A 25,824-nucleotide genomic window follows, 5' to 3' on the forward strand; every position below is an offset into this window, starting at 1 on the left:
TGATGTCATCATGGTGTTCTTAAAGAACATCATGTTTTGGCCTCATTCCACTATGATTAGCTTGGATCTAACCGATTTCCACATAAACAAGCTAAAATCCATCATGGATCTAAACATTTCATAATGTAAAGGATTGAAAGAAGGATTTCCAACTTTCTTTCAACTCTTTTACACTCAATGCCTTCAAACCGGTAGAAACAGAGCTTGAACCGGCTAACCAATCATTCAAATGGTTGGGAGGGTTCAAGATTCGGGTCTATAAACAAGGTTCATCGATAACGGTTAAACTCTAAACCGGCATTCCAAACCGTTCAACCGGCCGGACTTGGGTGATTCCTGTTCGAGCCAAGGGAACAGGTGGGGACGAAGGTTATCATAGTTCAACACGTTGTCAAGATACCTTGAAAGAATAACAAATTAACAAACAACCAGGTGTTAGACGAAAGGCCGACCAGGTCAGAAATGTTGGCCGAACAGCTAGGTTGTCAAACAGCCCAGCCGATCGTATACGCCAGCCGATCGGCTAGCACATGGCCCCACACTCCGAACTTTTGAAGAATAGTATTGACGAAGTAATGATCAATCGAATGGGTCACTCGATGGGTAAACATTACTGTTCGGATCATGAGATACTATGCTTCAACACTTAATCATTTTCACAACTTGTTCGTAGTAGAGAATGTCAGCCGATCGAACAGACTGTCCGATCGAGTGACATTCAGTTGGGGACTAACATGAAGCTCCTAGCCGATCGAGTGGGCTAGCCGATCGAGTGAGCTAGCCGCTCGAACGAACCGTTCGATCAAACTACTCGAAAAGGCAGGAACACTTCAGTGTTCTCAAATACTGCAACAAAAACTTCCAAAGTTCAAATCCCCTAACACAAACACACCAGAGGAAGAAACAATCCACTCGAATAGTCCAGCCGATCGAGCCAGCCGGCCGTTCGAACAGGACTGTCCAATCGGATATACCAGCCGATCGAGCGGGCCGTTCGATCGAACCTGCCGTTCGATCGACCAACCCATTTGATCCATCCATACTTGTTTACTTTTCCACGTCACTTATCGTTATGCTATCGAACTACTCAGGCTAATCTTACTCTCAGCGCTCCCTTCAATCCACAATCAATCACTGTGAGTATACTCGATCCCTTTTTGCTTTAGCACTTTTGGGTGTTACATACGTTACTTATCAAATCACAATCAAACACAAACTATTTGAACGCTGACCGAATTGCATGTGCTATTTGACTAAATGAATGCTGTTTATTATGTTTACACGTGGAGTGCTATCTACCTGCCTTAGCAACATAGTACTATAGTTTGGACTCAGCACCCGTTCACACGGGGGTTGTTAAGGACAAATACTTGCATGGATTACGATGGTAATCATGTATTGCGAACCGTCTCGGATGGTCAACCCGCAGTCATTGGTACCGATGGTCCCATGTCGATAATTAACATGTATCGTTTTCCTCTGTGTACGTGCCTGGTTATGCGTAAACTATTCGAACTCTATATGCTATTATCAAACTTGTGTGCTCACCTTTACATTTTATGTATTGACTTTATTTTAACGTATGTGACAGGTAATTAAGATGCTTACTTGCTAGGAAAGCGAGGCAATAATAAAGCTTTAGAGCCTATCTAGCAGTTGTAGGTCGTAGCCTACCTAGGGGTCTCTAGAAGTGAATAAACTATAGCCATGGAGCCGTTGGAGTTGTTCGATCAAGCATCTATGGCATTAGTTGTCTGTAGATCTTGTCCGGACGAGTCTTAATGACTCTGGGCCGTACTTTTAAACATTTGGTTTGTAATAAATTAAATCTGAGTTGTCGAAACAGTACTATTTGTTTAGTTGTATTCTATGATAACTTGTTTATTTATTTGGGATACGGTATGGGACGTATCACTTAACTGAATTTGTAATAATAGTTGTTGTGGAAACTTCTGGACAATCTGTTTCGCTCAGTGCCGCGCCCCGATGATTCCGCCATCGGTTGGGGTGTGACAGATTGGTATCAGAGCCATAACTATAGGGAATTAGGCAGACACGACCTAGTCCGGGTCGCTGTCTTAGAGACCTAGACTATAGTTAGGAACCATCAGACCCAGTTTATGTGCTGAATTCTGCGATGCTTCCCTATCATTGCACTCAAATTTCAAACAAAGTCGGCAGGTTTAGTTAGGAATAGGTGGGAAAGCCGCAAACTCCTGACCTAACTGTCTGACTTATACTAATACTAATCATTTATCCATGCTTATCTCATTATTTTTTTACCAATAAACAAGGGGGATTATACCAAATCAGGAGTGAAATCCATAATTGATGCATAATCTCCTCTATTTTCATTAAAAACAAGGAAGAAATTGCTAAGCCAAGGGGTGAAACCCTGACCTTGGCAGTTGTTCTGTACTTATTTATCTCACCAAGGCATCGACGGACTCCAACGACCTGAACTCACGAGTATGACCTAGGGAACGCGTGCGGAATGCCCGAGAATCGAGGCAGAAACACGACCTCTAGAGTCGAAAGTGACGACAAGTCTACTGCGAATAGTCGAATTGTCTTGGGTAGTCGATGTCTAGTAGCCGCAGACAATCTATCTCTCGATTTCATACGTTTAACAAATTCGTCTGGTGCTCTTGTTGATTTTATATGTTTATGTGTGCTTTTTCTGCTTGTGTTTATAGTTGCTCCTCTGTTTCTATTTCAGGATGTTATTTGATTCTGCTACCAAATTTCAATCGACACACGCGACTCGCATCGTTATTTTATCCCTAAACGACACTCAGCTATCGCGAAGCTAGACGATATCATATTATACTGTGCTACACGACTAAGTTAGGATTAATCGATACAATATTCGAACGGTGCTCGAACTTTGAAGGATAGGTTTCTGTTTTCTGACTACTTCTGTGATTAAATGATTACGTGTTATCGTGCTTATGTGACTTTGTGTTTATGTGCTTCTGTGCTTACGTGCATCTGTGGTTTTGTGCATATGTGTTTACGTGCTTATGTGATTCGACGTGATTCTAAGCTTTAGTAGTCTAGACCTGTGAAGTGAGATTCGATTTCGTTGTGTTGAGTCCTGTGACGATGTCTGTTGCAGACCATGTCGTCGTCTGGATCACGTCAACGTCTGACCCGCCAAGAAAAGAGAGACTGACGTCTCGCTGCTATCATCTCCAAAACCGTGGCGAAAGCTGTGAGTGAGGTGTATGAAAACGCTAGCAAGTCGTCAGAAGAATCCCGAACCGAGATCTCCAAGGATTCAAGAAAGGCTGCTTTCAGCTTTAAGCAGTTCAAAGCGTGCGGACCAAAGGAGTTCACTGGCGAAGATGGTCCAACAGCCATGTTTCACTGGTTTGACTCGGTCGAAGTCACTCTGCGCCAGAGCGGATGTCCTAAGCATCTCCGTACTCTCAACGCAACAGGCGTCTTCCAGTCCCGTGCTCTAGATTGGTGGACGGCCGAACGAAACAAGCGCGGAAATGATGCAGCTTATGGGCTATCATGGAAGGAGTTGAAAGCGATCATGATCGAAGAATTCTGCCCTCCTCATGAATGCCAAAAGCTGGAGGACGAGTTCTGGGAAATCAGGCAGAAGGACGGAGACAACGCTGCTCTCACTGCTCGCTTCAAGCAGCTTAGTATCATCTGTCCTGATCAAGTCAAGACCTCAGATCAAGCCATCAAGAAGTACATCCGAGCCCTACCCGACTGTGTAGCCGATTTTGTTCACGCAGCCAAGTCAGCAACGATCGAAGAAACCTACCTGCTCGCCGCTGAGATTAACGATAAGCGAGTCAAGTCTGGTTTCTGGGATAAGCAAACCAAGTCTCTGCATCAAGCTACTGCAACACCCACCGACACACCTGCTCAATCCTCCAAGTCATCGAGACGGAAGAAGAAGCATAACAACAACAGCTCCAGCAACAAGAGCTGTGCTGCCACAACCACTGCTACTCCTCTACAAGCAGTACCAGCTCAACAGCAGCACCACCAGCGTTCAGCTCCAGTGATCAATGCACCGCCAGCGAAGCGTGCATACACAGGCCCTCACCCACTCTGCCCGACATGTTCATATCATCATCCAGTGGGTCTAGCTTGTCGTTTTTGCGCTCACTGCAACCTCTACGGTCATTTCACTGCGAACTACCGTTATAGTCCTCGCCAAGCCCCAGCTCAAGCTACTGTCAACCAAGCTCTACTCCCTGCTCCTCAAGGCCAACCAGCAACTCCAGCACCAGCAGTCAATGCTAGAGTCTGCTTCGCATGTGGTGACCCTAACCACTTTGCCAACCGATGCCCGAACAGGGTAGTCAAGCAAGAGCCCCAGCAGCAGCAGCAACAACAGCAGCCTCAGCAGCAGCAGCCAGCAGCCCATGCCCGAACTTTCAACCTCAATGCCCGCCAGGCTCAGGCGGATAACAACGTGGTTAATGGTACGTTCCTTGTGAATGGTATTTATGCATCATGTTTGTTTGATACTGGAGCCGATAACTGCTTTGTGTCATTTGAATTCGAGAAGCTCCTTAGTCGTAAGCGCTCTTATCTATCCTCGTCATTCGAAGTCGAAGTTGCCACAGGAAGAACTATTGTCGTTAACTCAGTACTCCGTGATTGTACCCTCGAACTCAACAATCACATCTTTCCGATCGACCTTATTCCGATGCAACTCGGAAGTTTTGATGTCATAATAGGCAGGGACTTTCTTCGTGAAAACCATGCTGAAGTTGTGTGCTTTGAAAAGATGATTCGATTCTCGCTCGTGAATGGTGATCTTCTATGTGTTTACGGTGAAACAACGTCGAAAGGTCTCAAGCTTATGTCATGTATTCAAGCCAGCAAGTATCTCCGCAAGGAATACCGAGCCTTCTTGGCAAACATCGTAGTAGCGGAGAAGGGAAAGAAAGAAAAAGTTGAAGTCAAAGATGTTCCAGTGGTTCGTGAATTTCCTCAGGTGTTCCCTGATGATCTTCCCGGACTACCACCAAGTCGTGATATCGACTTTCGTATCGATCTCATTCCTGGAGCTAACCCCGTTGCCAAAGCCCCTTATCGACTCGCTCCATCCGAAATGCGGGAACTCTCGAACCAACTCCAGGAATTACTCGAAAAAGGCTTTATTCGCCCAAGCACCTCTCCTTGGGGCGCGCCAGTCCTTTTCGTCAAAAAGAAGGACGGGTCGTTCCGGATGTGCATCGACTATCGGGAATTGAATAAGCTAACCATCAAGAACCGATACCCTTTGGCCCGAATCGACGATTTATTTGATCAGCTACAAGGTGCAGTATGCTTCTCTAAGATCGATCTACGTTCAGGATATCATCATCTACGGATTTAGGAGGAAGACATTCCTAAAACTGCTTTTCGAACCCGTTATGGCCATTACGAATTCGTTGTTATGCCCTTTGGTTTAACCAACGCACCCGCGGTTTTCATGGATCTCATGAATCGTGTGTGTAAGCCTTATCTTGACCGTTTCGTCATCGTGTTCGTCGACGATGTCTTGATCTATTCCAAATCGAAAGCCGATGTAACGCCCTGCATTTTCATACTTCTATACTTGGAAACCCTTGCTTGAAATTCTATCTTTGGAAATTTTTGTGTTCTTGTAATCATCGTTTCGATGTAATCTTTGTAGAATCCGAGACTTATATAACAGCAAAATTCTCGTTTGAACGAAGTATTATTCAAGGATTCTTGATTCTTCACTTATCGACACTTGATACTCGTTAAACTGGTTAAAACTCTTAAAATAATGAAACTCGAAAGCTTCATGAAATGAATAATTGTTTAAAGATTTTTATTCGTTATAAATATGGTCATTATTAAGTTTATTTAAATTAATTAAATTAATTAATTTTGTTATTTAAAAGTTCATTTTTTTTATAATCTAGTTAGTTCCATTAGATTATAAAGTTAGTAAATATAAACTAACTTAGTTAGTTTAAACTACAAAAGATAGTTCTTTTAAAACAAAAAAACTTGGTTAATTAAAGTCCAAGGGTGATTTGTGTAATAAATGAAAGTATAAGGTTTTTAGTCAAAAAAATAAAATAAATAAAAAGTTGCTGACCACGGGACTCGAACCCGGGTCAACAGGCCCACCAAACAAGCGCCTAACCAGCCGAGCTAGAGCTCCTTATCGAACTAAACCCGGATCAGTATATCCTTAAACACTCGCTCGAACCAAACCTGGCAGCCGCGAATCAGCTCCCTTTCAGCGCGTTTTTAAGCGGGATTTTTGTGTTTTTCTTAAGTTTAAACTCACTTTTAACATTAATTAACCAACCACCAACTAACCTAAACCTTCCCTATAAAAACCCATCATAATCCAAGCTCTAAACACTTTACAAACTCATCTAAATCACTCTCAAACACCCTCAATCAGCTCCAAATTCGGAGTTTTGGACAGATTCGACTCAAGTTCTTCAAACAAGCATAACTTCTTCGTTTCTTGTCCATTTTAGCTCATTCTTTTTCCTATGTGCTTGGATTTTCCTTAGCTTCGATTCCAAGGGTTTTTCACAGTAAATAAGTCCCTGGAACTCCGGCAAAAAGGCTCCAAAGTCCACTGATTGTTTTTGTTTTCATGAAATCTTTGTTAAACTTAACCAAACTTGAGTTTTCTCATCTCAAACTTATGTCCTAATGCTCATAATCAAATGAATGGTTAGTTGGGCTTAAAAACAAGGTTGAGACACTTAAAATCAGAGGATTAAACCTCATAAACGTTCTGTTTTAGTTAGGGTTCTACCCACAAGAAGTGTTCAAGCTTGAAGCTTGGTAAAAGAGTGATGGTTAGACTAGCTTGGGCTATCTTTCATGAACATCCACTCACTTCTTGATGTTTTCTCATAGAATAGTTGTTCATTTCATTTCTTATGTAAGTTCAAGACCCTCCTTGAATGTCTTTTTTTACATCAAGTGTAGTGGTGAACATTGGAGGTGCCTAAATGGGAGCTTGTTCTTCCTACCTCATGCTTGACTTATATGATATACTATGCTCTATATAATACTTATGTAATATTCGAACAAATCGAACTCTTGGTGATGAACTAATGGACATTCGTCAAGCTAGTAGATTGTATCATCTTAGGCCTTGACAACTTGTCACGATTCTAATGGAACCTTGTTCCATGAAAACATTTAAACTCTTTTAGAGTTTCATAGTGTCAAGAACAAGTGTCATATGTGTTAGATGATTATTTTCATATGGTTATTTTCATGTTATTTAAACTCCAAATCCCTAAAACCATATTGAAACACCTCTTGAACTCCAAATCGAACACATTCAACTTTCTAATCTCAACAACTTCGTCACTTTGGATAATCGAGAAACATATGCAATTTTGTGAGTATACTCGATCCCTTTTTCCCCTTTACACTTTGGGATGCAACATGTATGCCTATTCAAAACAACTTTTATGCTTAAACAAAACATACTCTATTTATGAACGTGACATGAAACTATTTTGAATATTTGCTATGCTTGTATGCTCTATGAACGATTTGGAACGTTATATGCTCATTAACTTTGCTAGCCCACCTTAACAATTATAGCGCTATAGGATTAACGCCCCGCCCGCTATTCTAATTGGGTATTGTTAAGTTAAACTTTACCATCCCGCTAAACTATTGGGATTAGGCTATTTTATGCGTTGTATTCTTGGGTTTGATCATATTGTACGCCAAAAATTGCATTGCTAGTAAATTTATTCACTTAGTAACATGTTGGATATGAGTTTTTATTCTATTATGCTATGTAACCAAACTTGTATACTCGCCTTTGCTTTTGCATTGAACTCTATTTTAATACATGTTGCAGGTTAATTGTTGAGATGATATTCAAGACGAAACGAGATTTAGGGTGGACTAGATACACACCTAGATTAATCTATCTTTTATTGTTATGTTATGTTGTGAAACAATGTTGTTATTTCTTTTTGAATCTTGTATGACATTTAGTATTGCAATGAAATTTGAATTTAATTAAATATTGTCACATAGTGTTATGACGTCTCTAGCAATCTATACACACTTCGTCTCATCCCGATGTTTCCGCCATCGGTTGGGGTGTGACAGATTGGTATCAGAGCCATAACTATAGGGAATTAGGAAAAGTAGGAATGCTTTTACCTAGTCTATAGTTTTAGAGCCTTATTCTTTTGTTTTGCTTGAAACTACATGCATGCCACTTTATGTGTTTCTTATTTATTTTCTTTGAGCCTTTTAAACATATATGTCGTTTTACCCTTGTGTACCATACTTGACATGCTATTCCTATGTGTTAATTCTAGTTTTATTATGTGTTAATATTTGTTTTAATATTTCATTCTTTATGTGCCATTCTCGTCAAGTTTATACTTGTTTATTTAATCTTCAACATACGCTTTTCCTCACACATTTTACTCGACTATTCTAAATCCACAAAACACTCGTATTATATAAAACGAGACAACTTCACCAAAATAGGCGTGAAACCCACAATTTGGTGAACAACTCTCAATCTACCTATTCTTTTTTTTTACACGAGTTTCGTCATCAAGTTAGGAGTGAACTCCTCACCTTGATGAAGAATTTAAATTTCAAATTCTAGTGGACCCTCGCCAATGTGTCGAAATTGAATTTTGACCCGACGAGTACCAACCACATTTAGGGTACAAAGTCGTCAAGTTAGGGGTGAAACCCGCACCTCGTCGACTAGTCCCACTCCTTGATTTTCCATAAATCTCGCCAAGTCTCGAATTTTCGATTGAATGGGAGCATGTAGTAACCGGAAGGGTGAATACCGTTAACCGACTTGTCGGCGAGAGTATACCACCTATTAGGCCAAAGCATGCTTCTCAATTTCAAAAGACTTCTCGACCACTTCGGTTAGTCAAAATTCCATTTTGGAACTATCCAAATTTTAATCGAACTTACACTTTATTATTTTCAATCTCTTATGATGCAATTCTCTCTTCTCAATTTTGAACCATTTTTGAGATTTCACTTTTGCGCATACATCATACTATTACCTTTCATACAATTTTACACTATTAACATGCATAATTTCACGTAATTTTATTTACACTTTTTGTAACAACAAGTGGAGACATATCATCGAGATAGGAGTGATTTCCTTACCTTGACGGTTAACTCCGCTTCTTTTTCTCATCTTACAACGACCTCGCCAATGGGTTAGGGGTGATTCCCTTACCTAGGTGATCGTTAACGATACTTTCTTTTAATAGGCTATATTATGTAAACACCATCATGCTTATATCCAAATCGTTTATCATTAGCCAAACCTCTAAATAATTCAACATGCATTGTGTATATGAACGAATTTCTTATCCTACAATCTATTTTCATATAGCTCACACACAATATTCTTAACTTTTACCATAAACGCTTATTCTTCGATTTTCAAAATTCACGAAATGCTACTTATCAATCTAGTTGGTCTAATAAATCCATTGCCCACGAAATTTTGTATTCAACGTAACTATTGAAACAAGCTAATCTCATATCATTAAACTAGAAATTTCTATCTTCAATTGGGAATCAAACCCATTTTTTTCGCATACACCTATAAAATATTACCAATATTATTCAATCATTTTCTAAAAAAAAAAAAAAAAAATTCTTTCAAAATCAACTAAACATTTTATTAAAAGATGCTTTTCAACAATCACTAAGTTCATGTACCAAATGTCTTTTCTATGGATCAACTTTTTCACAAGAATCTGTAAGTTTCAAAATTTCTAATACAAAGTTACTTAAAACGATGCAAACTTATTAATCTCTAGAACTTTTCAAAACCTCACTCGATACGTCAATTTAATTCAAAACACGTGGGTACGGAAACTTCATAAGGACTGACAAATTTTCAACTTAGGTAAAGTCCTTTAAAACCGTAGTAGCATTTCCATTCGTTTACAAGGTACAACTAACATAATCAATAGATGCTCTATACTCCCTTACATTCACAAATTAGAGTCTATATTTCGTGACAACTTAATCTATTTTAACTTCATATTTTGCTCAAACAACTATATATGTATATCATTTTACGTGTTTTAGTTTATATCTCACGACAATTTCACTTATACACTCATTCTTACCTTCATACTCAAAACTCCTTGGCTTTTTACATGTTTAAATTCGTATATTACGATTCATACCATAAACAAAATCATTACGTATTACACTCATATCCATATTCGTATTTCTACATCTTATGTCTACACTTATATTTATATTTACACATTTATGTTAATTTTCATAATCATATCCATATTCATACGTTTTATATTATACTCATGTTCCCATATTATACATTTGCACTACACTTATATCCAAGTTTATGTTCATATTAATACAATTATACTTACACTCACATTTGTGCAATTACATTTACACTGATATTCATATTCATGTTTATACTTACACATCCCACTTGTACTCATACTTATTCAACTATGCTTAAACTTATATTCACACCCGTGCATTTTATTCATGCAAATACAATTATGTTTACACCTATATTCATGGTTATACTCGCGTTTATACGACTTATGTTATATACATACTCATATATATGCCCTCATTTATACGATGTATGTTTTTACTCACATTCATTCGTATATGCTCCAATTGTACTCCCGTTTATATTCATTTTTTTTATACACGTTATGCTTATACTGGTAATCATACTCTTATTCATGCATTTGTGTTATGCTCGCATGCGTATTCACGTTTAAACTTATACTAAGCTCATGCTTTATTCATACTCAAAATTTATACATTTGCACCTGTACGCGAGTGAAACCCGAGGGATTCGCTTACGTAGCTTTTATACTATTGAAACGCAAACATGCTTATATGCTACATTTCTATACACACACAACCCTATTTTCTTTTCAAATTTATGTATACCTTGATTCATACGCAACTAGTACAAACTATGCGGATCATACGACGATTGGTATAATCGCGGGTGCACACGGGATTATAGTGATGGGCGTATGAGAAGCCATAGAGTGTACTACTGTGTATGGTAAGACACGGAACGTAACATGACACCGAATACGAAACAGTCGTGATGTGGTCAAAACATGGTGGATACGCCGCTAGTACTTTCTATATATAAGTGTTTTCATCATGTTACCGAAATTTTCTTAAAACGTGCCATGAGAAATTCAATGTTTTGCAGACCTTTGGACCCAATTCAAACTTTAAACAACTCACAAACGCATTATAACCGATTATCCACGACGAGACTTCATCCTTAAGCATGCTACTTTCGTCTATCCAGCACTTATGCTATTTCTGACACTCACATTCGTGTAATCAACATCAATCGTTCACTTTTATACTCTCATTATTCTCTATTATTCCTTGTCCTCTTATACGAACCTCGTTCACAATCGCATCGATTTAAACATTCAAATCCTAGCTTATCTCTTTACCTTTAAAACCATCTTCCCATTCTTTACTCTTATGTAAATATACTTAGCAGACCGATATCACTCTATTTAAGGTACCCAAACTTCTCGTTCCTCTTAACGAACAAATTCTTTTCGAATATGTGATTTCATATAATCCATAAAACTTTCTACGCAAACTGCACCGCTTTCATCAAATACAGACCGTTGGGATTCAAAGATCTCCTTCGGGAATACAATAAGTTTTTTAATCAACTCACGCTTATGCCTCAAAACCATTTTAGCCAAACAAATTCTCCCACAAACCTATTTTGTTGTTCTCCAAAATTCCTCACTTTTCAAAGATTTCAAAATTTCCAAGTCTCATTTTTCGCCTTTTACCCAAAAACGCTTTCAAGTCTTCCTCTGGAATAAATTTCGGGACGAAATTTCCTAAAGGAGGGGAGACTGTAACGCCCTGCATTTTCATACTTCTATACTTGGAAACCCTTGCTTGAAATTCTATCTTTGGAAATTTTTGTGTTCTTGTAATCATCGTTTCGATGTAATCTTTGTAGAATCCGAGACTTATATAACAGCAAAATTCTCGTTTGAACGAAGTATTATTCAAGGATTCTTGATTCTTCACTTATCGACACTTGATACTCGTTAAACTGGTTAAAACTCTTAAAATAATGAAACTCGAAAGCTTCATGAAATGAATAATTGTTTAAAGATTTTTATTCGTTATAAATATGGTCATTATTAAGTTTATTTAAATTAATTAAATTAATTAATTTTGTTATTTAAAAGTTCATTTTTTTTATAATCTAGTTAGTTCCATTAGATTATAAAGTTAGTAAATATAAACTAACTTAGTTAGTTTAAACTACAAAAGATAGTTCTTTTAAAACAAAAAAACTTGGTTAATTAAAGTCCAAGGGTGATTTGTGTAATAAATGAAAGTATAAGGTTTTTAGTCAAAAAAATAAAATAAATAAAAAGTTGCTGACCACGGGACTCGAACCCGGGTCAACAGGCCCACCAAACAAGCGCCTAACCAGCCGAGCTAGAGCTCCTTATCGAACTAAACCCGGATCAGTATATCCTTAAACACTCGCTCGAACCAAACCTGGCAGCCGCGAATCAGCTCCCTTTCAGCGCGTTTTTAAGCGGGATTTTTGTGTTTTTCTTAAGTTTAAACTCACTTTTAACATTAATTAACCAACCACCAACTAACCTAAACCTTCCCTATAAAAACCCATCATAATCCAAGCTCTAAACACTTTACAAACTCATCTAAATCACTCTCAAACACCCTCAATCAGCTCCAAATTCGGAGTTTTGGACAGATTCGACTCAAGTTCTTCAAACAAGCATAACTTCTTCGTTTCTTGTCCATTTTAGCTCATTCTTTTTCCTATGTGCTTGGATTTTCCTTAGCTTCGATTCCAAGGGTTTTTCACAGTAAATAAGTCCCTGGAACTCCGGCAAAAAGGCTCCAAAGTCCACTGATTGTTTTTGTTTTCATGAAATCTTTGTTAAACTTAACCAAACTTGAGTTTTCTCATCTCAAACTTATGTCCTAATGCTCATAATCAAATGAATGGTTAGTTGGGCTTAAAAACAAGGTTGAGACACTTAAAATCAGAGGATTAAACCTCATAAACGTTCTGTTTTAGTTAGGGTTCTACCCACAAGAAGTGTTCAAGCTTGAAGCTTGGTAAAAGAGTGATGGTTAGACTAGCTTGGGCTATCTTTCATGAACATCCACTCACTTCTTGATGTTTTCTCATAGAATAGTTGTTCATTTCATTTCTTATGTAAGTTCAAGACCCTCCTTGAATGTCTTTTTTTACATCAAGTGTAGTGGTGAACATTGGAGGTGCCTAAATGGGAGCTTGTTCTTCCTACCTCATGCTTGACTTATATGATATACTATGCTCTATATAATACTTATGTAATATTCGAACAAATCGAACTCTTGGTGATGAACTAATGGACATTCGTCAAGCTAGTAGATTGTATCATCTTAGGCCTTGACAACTTGTCACGATTCTAATGGAACCTTGTTCCATGAAAACATTTAAACTCTTTTAGAGTTTCATAGTGTCAAGAACAAGTGTCATATGTGTTAGATGATTATTTTCATATGGTTATTTTCATGTTATTTAAACTCCAAATCCCTAAAACCATATTGAAACACCTCTTGAACTCCAAATCGAACACATTCAACTTTCTAATCTCAACAACTTCGTCACTTTGGATAATCGAGAAACATATGCAATTTTGTGAGTATACTCGATCCCTTTTTCCCCTTTACACTTTGGGATGCAACATGTATGCCTATTCAAAACAACTTTTATGCTTAAACAAAACATACTCTATTTATGAACGTGACATGAAACTATTTTGAATATTTGCTATGCTTGTATGCTCTATGAACGATTTGGAACGTTATATGCTCATTAACTTTGCTAGCCCACCTTAACAATTATAGCGCTATAGGATTAACGCCCCGCCCGCTATTCTAATTGGGTATTGTTAAGTTAAACTTTACCATCCCGCTAAACTATTGGGATTAGGCTATTTTATGCGTTGTATTCTTGGGTTTGATCATATTGTACGCCAAAAATTGCATTGCTAGTAAATTTATTCACTTAGTAACATGTTGGATATGAGTTTTTATTCTATTATGCTATGTAACCAAACTTGTATACTCGCCTTTGCTTTTGCATTGAACTCTATTTTAATACATGTTGCAGGTTAATTGTTGAGATGATATTCAAGACGAAACGAGATTTAGGGTGGACTAGATACACACCTAGATTAATCTATCTTTTATTGTTATGTTATGTTGTGAAACAATGTTGTTATTTCTTTTTGAATCTTGTATGACATTTAGTATTGCAATGAAATTTGAATTTAATTAAATATTGTCACATAGTGTTATGACGTCTCTAGCAATCTATACACACTTCGTCTCATCCCGATGTTTCCGCCATCGGTTGGGGTGTGACAGCCGAACACGCGCAACATCTACGTTTGGTTCTCGAGCTACTCCAGGGGAACCAACTCTATGCCAAATTCTCCAAGTGCGAATTCTGGTTGGAGGAGGTTCAGTTTCTGGGTCACATAGTGAGTAGTCGGGGTATCCATGTCGATCCTGCGAAGATTGAAACTGTTAAAGGTTGGATTACGCCTAAGAACCCGTCAGAAGTTCGTTCTTTTCTCGGACTAGCGGGCTATTATCGACGATTCATCGAAGGATTCTCTAAGATCGCTGTGCCGCTTACTGCTCTTACCCATAAGGACAAGCCTTTTGTGTGGGGAAACGCGCAAGAGACTGCCTTTCAAACCCTTAAGCATATGTTGTGCAACGCACCGATTCTTACACTGCCCGATGGAAGCGACAACTTCATTGTCTATTGTGATGCTTCTAACCTTGGTCTCGGCTGTGTTCTCAAGCAGCGAGACAAGGTTATAGCCTACGCATCTCGTCAGCTCAAGATCCACGAGAAGAACTATACAACCCATGACCTCGAGCTAGGCGCGGTTGTCTTTGCATTGAAGATTTGGCGACACTACCTGTATGGCACTAAGTGTACAATCTACACTGATCACAGGAGTTTACAACACATCTTTAATCAGAGAGAGCTTAATATGCGTCAACGCCGATGGGTAGAACTTCTCAATGATTACGACTGTGAGATTCGTTATCACCCAGGCAAGGCGAATGTGGTTGCTGACGCTCTCAGCAGAAAGAGTTACATGCTCAGTACCCGAAATATCCAAGCACAACATAACCTCGAAACCCTCATCCGAGAAGCCCAACATGCTTGCTTCAACGAGCATACATTGAAGAAAGAAAGGATCTATCACGATGGAGCTCAATTAGTAAGCAAACCAGATGGGATATTCTATTATCTGGATCGAATTTGGATCCCTAAGCGGACCGATTTGCGAAAGATTATCATGAACGAAGCCCACAAGTCCCGATATTCTATTCATCCCGGTGCAGACAAGATGTACCAGGACCTGCGTTATAAGTACTGGTGGCCGGGTATGAAAAGGGATATCGCTCTGTATGTTGGAAGCTGTTTAACTTGTGCAAGAGTCAAGGCTGAACACCAAAGACCTTCTGGCTTACTCGAACAACCGCCAATACCCGTATGGAAGTGGGAGAGTATAGCTATGGATTTCATAACGAAACTCCCGCCCACGCCATCAGGTCACGACAGTATTTGGGTCCTAGTTGATCGTCTAACGAAATCAGCCCACTTTTTGCCGATACGAGAAGACTACAAGGTGGAACGACTAGCCCAAATCTACACCGACGAGATCATTCGTAATCATGGTACGCCTCGTGATATCATCTCAGATCGTGACGCTCGGTTTACTTCGCGATTATGGGAAACGTTTCAAGCGGCCGTTGGTACGTCGCTTAATCTGAGTACTGCATTCCACCCTCAAACCGACGGACAGACTGAAAGGACGATCCGTACTCTTGAAGACATGCTCCGAGCGTGTGTAATAGATTTTGGTGGAAGTTGGAACAAACACCTGCCATTGGTGGAATTCTCGTACAATAACAGCTATCATGCCAGCATCCAAATGGCACCTTTCGAGGCTTTGTATGGTAGAAGATGTCGATCGCCTATTGTGTGGCATGAGATCGGTCACTCGCAACTAACCGGTCCCGAGATTCTACAAGAAACGACTGACAAAATCCACCAGATAAGAGAAAACCTGGTAAAAGCTCGGAACAGACAGAAGAGTTACGCCGATAAAAGACGCAAACCCCTTGAATTTGAAGTTGGTGACTACGTACTCCTAAAGGTATCACCTTGGAAGGGTGTAGTCCGATTCGGCAAGAAAGGGAAACTCGCGCCTCGATATGTTGGACCTTTTAGGATTCTGGAAAGGATCGGAAAAGTCGCCTACAGACTCGAATTACCGGAGGAACTCAGTAACGTCCACCCGACTTTCCACGTCTCTAACCTCCGGAAATGCCTTGCTGATCATGATCTAATCGTACCACTCGACGATCTTCAGGTCAACGAAACATTACACTTCGTGGAAAAGCCTGTCGAAATCATGGATCGCCAAACCAAGCAGCTCAGGCGCTCTCGCATCCCGATCGTGAAGGTCCGATGGGAAGGCAAACGAGGCGCGGAGTTCACTTGGGAACTCGAAAGCGACATGAAGGCCAAGTACCCGCAGTTGTTTAAATAAATAGATCTGAAGCATCAAATTGGTAAATCACGGTGCTGTGTAGCCTTCGAGCCTAATTTCGGGACGAAATTCCCTAAACAAGGGGAGGCTGTAACACCCCGTGTTTTCGAATGTCAAAGTCAAAGTCAAAGTCCAAGTCAACTTTGACTTTCTTTGACTGTAAATAGTCGATTTTATGTTTTAGTTGTATTATGTGGAGTAAGTGTTGTAATCAGCAAGAATCGAAGTAATCGAATGTGTTTTTAACGCGAACCGATCTACGACTGTGAATGATAGGAAGTAACAATGCGATAAAGTTAATCTAATCAGGAATCAAACCGATCTAACAATCAATCGAACTCGAGAATCGAATTATGCGAATTTGGTATTATTAAACGTGTGTGTGTGTGCCTTACGTGTTACTTGTGCGTGCTACTTTATGTTTGGTGTGGTATTCAAGCAAATCAATCGAAAATCGCATCGAAACTCGAAAGGCAATCAAACTCAAATCGAAACCGACATCGAAGCATGACTTAACGAAGACTGTATGTTAGATATAGTGGTTGGGATTAAAAGTAATTTGACTAGTAACTCTATTGAAATCATAACATCATACGTCGGAGTCGAAACGTCGAAAATCGTCGCAAAATACTCAAAGTGCGTGGCGGATCGAACTGGAAGCATCCTGATCGAACAGGCCAGTCGATCGGCTAGCACCTTGCCAGCCGATCGAGCAGCCCACTTGATCGGATCTCCCAGCCGATCGGCTGACACTTTCCTCTTTTGGAAGCCTATAAATAGGGCTGTCATTGTCATACTTTCCACTTTTGGAAAGCTCTGACCGAACCAGCTATCTTCTTCACCTTTTCTCAGATTTCTCTCAATCCCGGTAAGTTTTCACTCTAATTCTTGTACGATCTTGATCATTACTTGATTCTACACCTTTCTATCTTTCAAAACTTAGATTCTAACCGTGAAATCACCAAGATCTAAGCGTTCTTGGGTGATGTCATCATGGTGTTCTTAAAGAACATCATGTTTTGGCCTCATTCCACTATGATTAGCTTGGATCTAACCGATTTCCACATAAACAAGCTAAAATCCATCATGGATCTAAACATTTCATAATGTAAAGGATTGAAAAAAGGATTTCCAACTTTCTTTCAACTCTTTTACACTCAATGCCTTCAAACCGGTAGAAACAGAGCTTGAACCGGCTAACCAATCACTCAAATGGTTGGGAGGGTTCAAGATTCGGGTCTATAAACAAGGTTCACCGATAACGGTTAAACTCTAAACCGGCATTCCAAACCGTTCAACCGGCCGGACTTGGGTGATTCCTGTTCGAGCCAAGGGAACAGGTGGGGACGAAGGTTATCATAGTTCAACACGTTGTCAAGATACCTTGAAAGAATAACAAATAAACAAACAACCAGGTGTTAGACGAAAGGCCGACCAGGTCAGAAATGCTGGCCGAACGGCTAGGCTGTCAAACAGCCCAGCCGATCGGATACGCCAGCCGATCGACCGGGCCAGCCGATCGGCTAGCACATGGCCCCACACTCCAAACTTTTGAAGAATAGTATTGACGAAGTAATGATCAATCGAATGGGTCACTCGATGGGTAAACATTACTGTTCGGATCATGAGATACTATGCTTCAACACTTAATCGTTTTCACAACTTGTTCGTAGTAGAGAATGTCAGCCGATCGAACAGACTGTCCGATCGAGTGACATTCAGTTGGGGACTAACATGAAGCTCCTAGCCGATCGAGTGGGCTAGCCGATCGAGTGAGCTAGCCGATCGAACGAACCGTTCGATCAAACTACTCGAAAAGGCAGGAACACTTCAGTGTTCTCAAATACTGCAACAAAAACTTCCAAAGTTCAAATCCCCTAACACAAACACACCAGAGGAAGAAACAATCCACTCGAATAGTCCAGCCGATCGAGCCAGCCGGCCGTTCGAACAGGACTGTCCAATCGAATATACCAGCCGATCGAGCGGGCCGTTCGATCGAACCTGCCGTTCGATCGACCAACCCATTTGATCCATCCATACTTGTTTACTTTTCCACGTCACTTATCGTTATGCTATCGAACTATTCAGGCTAATCTTACTCTCAGCGCTCCCTTCAATCCACAATCAATCACTGTGAGTATACTCGATCCCTTTTTGCTTTAGCACTTTTGGGTGTTACATACGTTACTTATCAAATCACAATCAAACACAAACTATTTGAACGCTGACCGAATTGTATGTGCTATTTGACTAAATGAATGCTGTTTATTATGTTTACACGTGGAGTGCTATCTACCTGCCTTAGCAACATAGTACTATAGTTTGGACTCAGCACCCGTTCACACGGGGGTTGTTAAGGACAAATACTTGCATGGATTACGATGGTAATCATGTATTGCGAACCGTCTCGGACGGTCAACCCGCAGTCGTTGGTACCGATGGTCCCATGTCGATAATTAACATGCATCGTTTTCCTCTGTGTACGTGCCTGGTTATGCGTAAACTATTCGAACTCTATATGCTATTATCAAACTTGTGTGCTCACCTTTACATTTTATGTATTGACTTTATTTTAACGTATGTGACAGGTAATTAGGATGCTTACTTGCTAGGAAAGCGAGGCAATAATAAAGCTTTAGAGCCCATCTAGCAGTTGTAGGTCGTAGCCTACCTAGGGGTCTCTAGAAGTGAATAAACTATAGCCATGGAGCCGTTGGAGTTGTTCGATCAAGCATCTATGGCATTAGTTGTCTGTAGATCTTGTCCGGACGAGTCTTAATGACTCTGGGCCGTACTTTTAAACATTTGGTTTGTAATAAATTAAATCTGAGTTGTCGAAACAGTACTATTTGTTTAGTTGTATTCTATGATAACTTGTTTATTTATTTGGGATACGGTATGGGACGTATCACTTAACTGAATTTGTAATAATAGTTGTTGTGGAAACTTCTGGACAATCTGTTTCGCTCAGTACCGCGCCCCGATGATTCTGCCATCGGTTGGGGTGTGACACCATACCCCATAGTCAATGGCTATATGTTTTATCATCTATTGCTCCATATATTTGTATTCAATTTGTTTATTCTTAAAGAAATTACCAATTTTTATGGTAACTCACTCTTTATTTTGACCCATGTGTTTATCACCCTTTATATATCGAGTTGAAGCTACAACTTATAATTGTCGTTTGAACTTTTATGAACGATTATATTAATAACTTATTAGCTTTCAAGACCTCCGCAACATAAAACAAATCGTTGATTAGTCTTCCCATTACAATAATCCCATCCCCCTTATGAAAGATCATTCTTCTCTTAATTTTCATACACTTTACATTTACTACACTAACATCTCCATTTCACTACGCTTCACCTTTTATTATACTACATTTTCATTTCCCAAATATAATTCAATTAGCCATCAACATCTAAATACATCATTATTATTCAATCCTTCATCATCAAAACAATCTGCAAAGATACACCACATTAAGCACATTACATACCCTGCCTAACTGACATACTACCATCCACATCTTCGCCATACTCTTTTTGTCATCTAAATCAAATGACAAACAAACACAAGACAAAGTTTTCCACTAAACCACACACGACCTAAAACGATTTTCTCCAAGTCGAACCAACGATCACACGCCAAACCAAACCAAAACAAATCACACGGACTATTTATGTAATTACCCAAAACTACAAGGACCAAGAGCCACCTAACTCTTTTTTATTTTCGTTCCCTCCACATCTGTCCGAACACAAAAATTCCCTCCCTTCCCTAGTTTTCTGTTCTCCCACTTTCCCCCTCCAAACCCTCACTCTCTCTCTCTACTTTCTCTCTCTAAAACCCCCAAAACCTAAACCCTAACTCAATTCCACAGCAATCTCTCACATCCGTTGCTTCACAGCTTCCAATTCTGCAGAATGTCCGATGCTCGAGCTCCGAACCACCACGCAGCGCCATCGCCGCCGCCGTCGTCAACCGTCGCCGGAGGAAGAGCTCCGATTCCGCATCCGATGCGGCGGAACTTGTCGCTGTATCCGACGAAGCCGCCGTTTGTTCCGGCTGATGATTATCATCGGTTTTCGAGTGGAACTGATGGCAGACGAAGCGTTAGTGGTGTGGATCAGGAGGCTGAAGTGTTGATTGTTAGATCTCCGGTAGTTTTTTTGTGCTTGTTTTTTGTTATTATTGTTGTGAGGTATATGGCTTTGATTGTTGCAATTGTGTTTCTGATTTTGATTAGAACTGGTTGTGAGGTTGATTGTAGCTATTTAGTGTTTAGGATTGTAGTTTATACTATATACAGTGTTTGTGTGCACCTGTGCTTGTTTTTTGCTTAATTTTTCAACAGTTTGTTGCTGGTTTGTTATAATGTGAACTAGGGATTTAGGAATTAGGATAAACTTGTGTTTATGTGTGTTGTTTCTAGAGCCGGATTTTAAGTATTTAGTAGATTCTTATGGTTGATTTGTTTGCTAAACATACTGCATTATAAGAATTTTATGAGTTCGTTAATCGTTTAACTTCTTTTAGGTATTGAGTTTAAGATTAGGGTATTTTTCTGTGTTTATTTACTCTATTTGTTAGAATTAGCTAGAAGTGCACGGTGAAATGATGAAACTCAAGACAAGGTTTATCGTAAACAAAACTTATCGGGTAGACACATATTTGATAATGCAGTATGTTTAGCAAACAAAGTGACCAGAAAGAGCTATTATATACTTAAAATCTGGTTTTAGAAACAACATTCAGAGACTGACTTTAGGGATTTAGGTTAAATTGGCTTTTTTGTATTTTGTTTCTAGAAACTGACTTTAAATGCTTAATAGCTCTTTTATGTCACTTTGTCAGCTAAACATACTGCATTATTAGAATTTCCAGAGCTCTCTTAACAGTTCATCTGCGTGTATGTGTTGAGTTTCTTGGTGCTATCTTGACTCTGTTTGCTAGACTTAGCAGAAGTGCACGGCGAAATGACGAAACTCAAGACAAGGATTGTTATAAACTTTGTATGTATATGCAGAAATAGAGTAAATGTATTAGCAAACACATTCTTTATATTCTGCTTCAACCTACTTATTTAGAGATTAAGTGGTAAGAGGGTAATTGCCACTGAAGCACTAAAAAGATCATATTTGTGTATGCCAATGAACAAATGAACTCAAGTTTACCTCTAAAATGAAATTAAGCGCTATGTAATCTGGTTTGGTAACGTTAGATTGATGCTATAAGTCTGTGTATGATTGATGTTTTTACAGCCAGTGAAGAGAAAACTTGGAATAAGTCATTATGAATCGGCGTCAAATGAATGGGCTGCATCTACAGTTAGCAGTCCTGTTCACACTCCTGTTTCTGGAAAAGGTGGAAGGGTTAATGGTCGTTCAAAGGCTACAAAGAACACCAAAGCTGCTCCTCAAACCCCTCTTTCTAATACAGGTTCACCGTCTCCACTTACTCCTGCTGGTAACTGTCGCTATGACAGCTCTCTAGGTAACTTATAATTAGATTATTTCATAGTACCCTTCTGTAAAAGAATACGCATAAAAAATCTATTGTTGATGGGAATTTGTAAACTTTGCAGGCCTTTTAACGAAAAAGTTCATTAACCTCATTACGCATGCTGAAGATGGTATTCTTGATTTGAATAATGCTGCTGATACTTTGGAGGTACCTTTTTCTAATGGAAGTTCTATTATATGCGCTTATCTAAAATCATAATTTTGAAGGAGCTATCATTATACAGGTGCAGAAGAGGCGGATATATGATATAACAAACGTCCTTGAAGGCATTGGTCTTATCGAAAAGAAGCTCAAGAACAGAATCCGCTGGAAGTAAGTAATTTTTATCACATATCACATGTTTCAACATCTGTAGTTTACTTGATTTTTTTAATTAAATGTTTAGGGGCCTTGATGCTACTAAACCCGAAGAGATGGAGGATGATGTCACCCTGTTACAGGCCGAGGTTCAAAGACTTTCTATGGAAGAACATGGATTGGATGAAAACATAAGGTTATTTAATTTTTTCAACATAATCAGATAATCATATATTAAAAAATTCTGTTTGGGCTGACATTAAAACCGTTGCAGACAAATGCAGGAAAGAATGAGAGATTTGAGTGAAGATGACAACAACCAAAAGTACATGCTTTCTTTCTCAAAATAGTTTTTGTTAATTTAAAAATATGTTCAAGCATCATACATGCTGACTCGATGATGTTTTAGATGGCTTTTTGTTACAGAAGATGACATAAAAAGCTTACCATGCTTTCAGGTAACGTTATGCAATCTAGTAGTTACATAAGCCGGCACATTTATAGTTGTCTAAATCTTTATACTCTTTACGGATGACAGAATGAAACTTTGATAGCAATAAAGGCTCCACACGGGACCACTCTTGAAGTTCCTGATCCTGATGAGGTGAGTATGTAGATAGATGTTTTGCAAAACTTAAGAATAAAAAATGCCACGTCAGTGATGCTAACTATGCATCGTCAAACATCAGGCTGTTGACTATCCGCAAAGGAGGTACAGAATAATCCTTAGAAGCACAATGGGTCCTATAGATGTATATCTTGTCAGGTAATAATAATTCAATACTTTCAAAACTACTTGCATTCTATTGAGTAGGCCTGTAAATGAACCGAACGACACAAACAAAGGCATGTTCGTCTCTGTTCATTTAACTTTAACCTTAACCGAAAACGAACATGTAATTGAACACATTTTTTTGTTTATGTTCGTTTATTAAGAAGATGGGCATGCTCGTGTTTATTTATGTTTGTTTGTTTAAAACCTAAACGAACAGTTCACGAACATAAACAAACAAACTTAAACGAACATAATTTAACAAACAATAAACAATACAAATGAACATATTTGGACAAACATAAATGAACCCAAAAGAACATAATTGACAAAACATAGTCAGACATAAAACTAATTTTTTATGTAAATTAGTGATTAATTATGATAAATTTCATTGGAAACCCAACTTTTATTACTAGAAAGCCCAATTACTATTAGTATATTTCTGTAAGTAGTTAGAAAGTTCCTTTTATGTATAATATTTATATAAATATAACTACTTGTATATTTAAATAGAAACGAACTTAAACAAATGTAATTAAACGAACGTAAATGGACGTTCACGGACATAAATGAACGAATACAACGTGTGTCCATGTTTGTTTCTTTATTAAATAAACAAACATAAACGAACTTCCCGCCGAACTAGTTCACGAACAATTCATGGATGTTCGGTTCGTTTACAGGCCTACTTTTGAGCTCATATCATATACTTATTATTTATTCACTTGAGGGTCATTTTAGTCAATTTGAAGAGAAGTTTGAGGATATTGACGGGGCTGAACAACAACCCGTGTCTATGCCGATTGCTTCGAGCTCTGGATCCAATGATAATCCCGCAACTGAGTCAAACATTGTTGCAAATACTGGTGTGACGGTTGACCATAATCTACCTCAAGATTCACCTTCGAGAATTATGAAGATAGTGCCTTCTGACGCTAGTGTAAGTATTAGTTATTTGAGTAAAATGCCATTTTCGTCCTTGAGGTATGGTCAGTTTTGCGACTTTTGTTCAAAGGTTTGTTTTTCCGCATCTGGATGCAAAAGGTTTGAAATCTCACTATTTGTGTTTTTTGTTAACTCCATTCATTTCTCTCCGTTAAGTCAGGAGTACTTTTGTGTTTTTTGTTAACTTAATACGTAATTTGGTCTTTTTCACTTTATGTACATTATGCTAGATGCTTGTACGTAAAGCGAAAAAGACCAAATTGCTTTTTAAGTTAACAAAAAAGACGAAAATACCTCCGACAGTCTGACTTAACGGAGAAAAATGGATGGAGTTAACGAGCCGAATGAAAATGGATGATCCGGATGAAAATGGCAAGATTTCAAACCTGTTGTATCCAGATGCAAAAAAACAAACCTTTGGACGAAAGTCGCAAAACTGACCAAACCTCAGGGACGAAAATGGCATTTTACTCTAGTTCTTTTCTAACAAAAGATTTTTTACTACTGCTAAGCCTGGAAAAATAGATGGGCTGCGGGTAATGGGTTGAAAAAGGCTCTCTGTAAAAACGGGCTCACTTTAAAATGGTCTGTTTTACGAAAAAAAGGTATCAAAATGGGTCAGTCTTCTGTAATAATCATGTTAATTACATCATTGCAGAATGATGAAGACTACTGGCTTTTGTCAGACAGAGAAGTTCCGCTCACGGATATGTGGAATACGGATTGTATGCCTTTTACTCAAACTTAATTACTTAAATGTTATATATACGCTCATGAAGTATTGATGTAGTGTTTTGTTTGCGTTTATTGGCTACTTGCAGTAGGTGATATCGAATGGGATGGGGTGGATTTACTAAGTGACGATTTTGGTTTAGGTGATGTCAGCACAGGAAACCCGAGTACACCACCAGCTGATGTCAGCACAAAGAAGTGAAATTCATCCAGTTAAGGTATGAGAGGGGTTTGTTGTACAGTGAAAGTTGTAGAAGTTTTAAAGATTAAGCTGTTGTTTGGTACAAATAAAACTTGGTTATTTAATGGGTATCATACCCATGTTTTGTTTAATCTTCAGCAGACTTAAATGAAATGCATTTTTTATTTAGCTTTTCTCTATGCAGTTAATATCGCCGATATATCGGGTATCGATCCCCTGGTGAGATATCGGTGCAAAATATCGGTACCGATGTTATCGGCGATATTGGCCGATGTATCTCCGATTTTCTCGATTTTAGTACTTTTCTTCTTAGTTCTAGCATTCGTCTTTCTTCTTATTGCTGTTATTAGTGTTTTAAGTTTTATAATTGTTAAATGTTAGTGTTTTAAGTCTTAATCAGTTTTTACTTGCTACAATTGTTAGTGTTTTTCAAGTTGTAAAAGGTTAATTTGTTAATGATAGGAGAGTCAGTATATTGAATTGTTAAGTGTTAAATTGCTATATAAATAAATTCTGCATGATAATAAAATTACCGATATCTCAACTATTGGTCCTTGACTGGTATTCGACTTTTTACCTTTAAGTGCTTAGCCTTTTCTTTATCATTTACTTTTTTTTAGAAAGATTATTCCTTAATTATATAGCTTCATAAAGCCAAGGACGATTCTTTTCAATAT

At 38.7% G+C, this 25,824-nt stretch overlaps 1 protein-coding gene across 1 annotated transcript; it reads left to right on the plus strand.

The window, feature by feature from the left end:
• The first annotated feature begins 20,426 nt into the window (after positions 1-20,426).
• LOC110889253 (transcription factor E2FA) lies at positions 20,427-25,315 on the plus strand. Its single transcript, XM_022136761.2, has 12 exons — positions 20,427-20,833; positions 21,935-22,166; positions 22,258-22,343; positions 22,420-22,508; positions 22,582-22,689; positions 22,768-22,818; positions 22,903-22,951; positions 23,032-23,097; positions 23,183-23,259; positions 24,010-24,208; positions 24,872-24,938; positions 25,035-25,315. Exons 1-12 carry the CDS (start codon positions 20,597-20,599, stop codon positions 25,145-25,147), a joined length of 1,374 nt encoding a protein of 457 aa, XP_021992453.1. The 5' UTR covers positions 20,427-20,596; the 3' UTR covers positions 25,148-25,315.
• The last annotated feature ends 509 nt before the right edge of the window (positions 25,316-25,824 follow it).

The sequence above is a fragment of the Helianthus annuus genome, chromosome 14 (genome assembly GCF_002127325.2).
Source record: "Helianthus annuus cultivar XRQ/B chromosome 14, HanXRQr2.0-SUNRISE, whole genome shotgun sequence".
Taxonomy (NCBI): domain Eukaryota; kingdom Viridiplantae; phylum Streptophyta; class Magnoliopsida; order Asterales; family Asteraceae; genus Helianthus; species Helianthus annuus.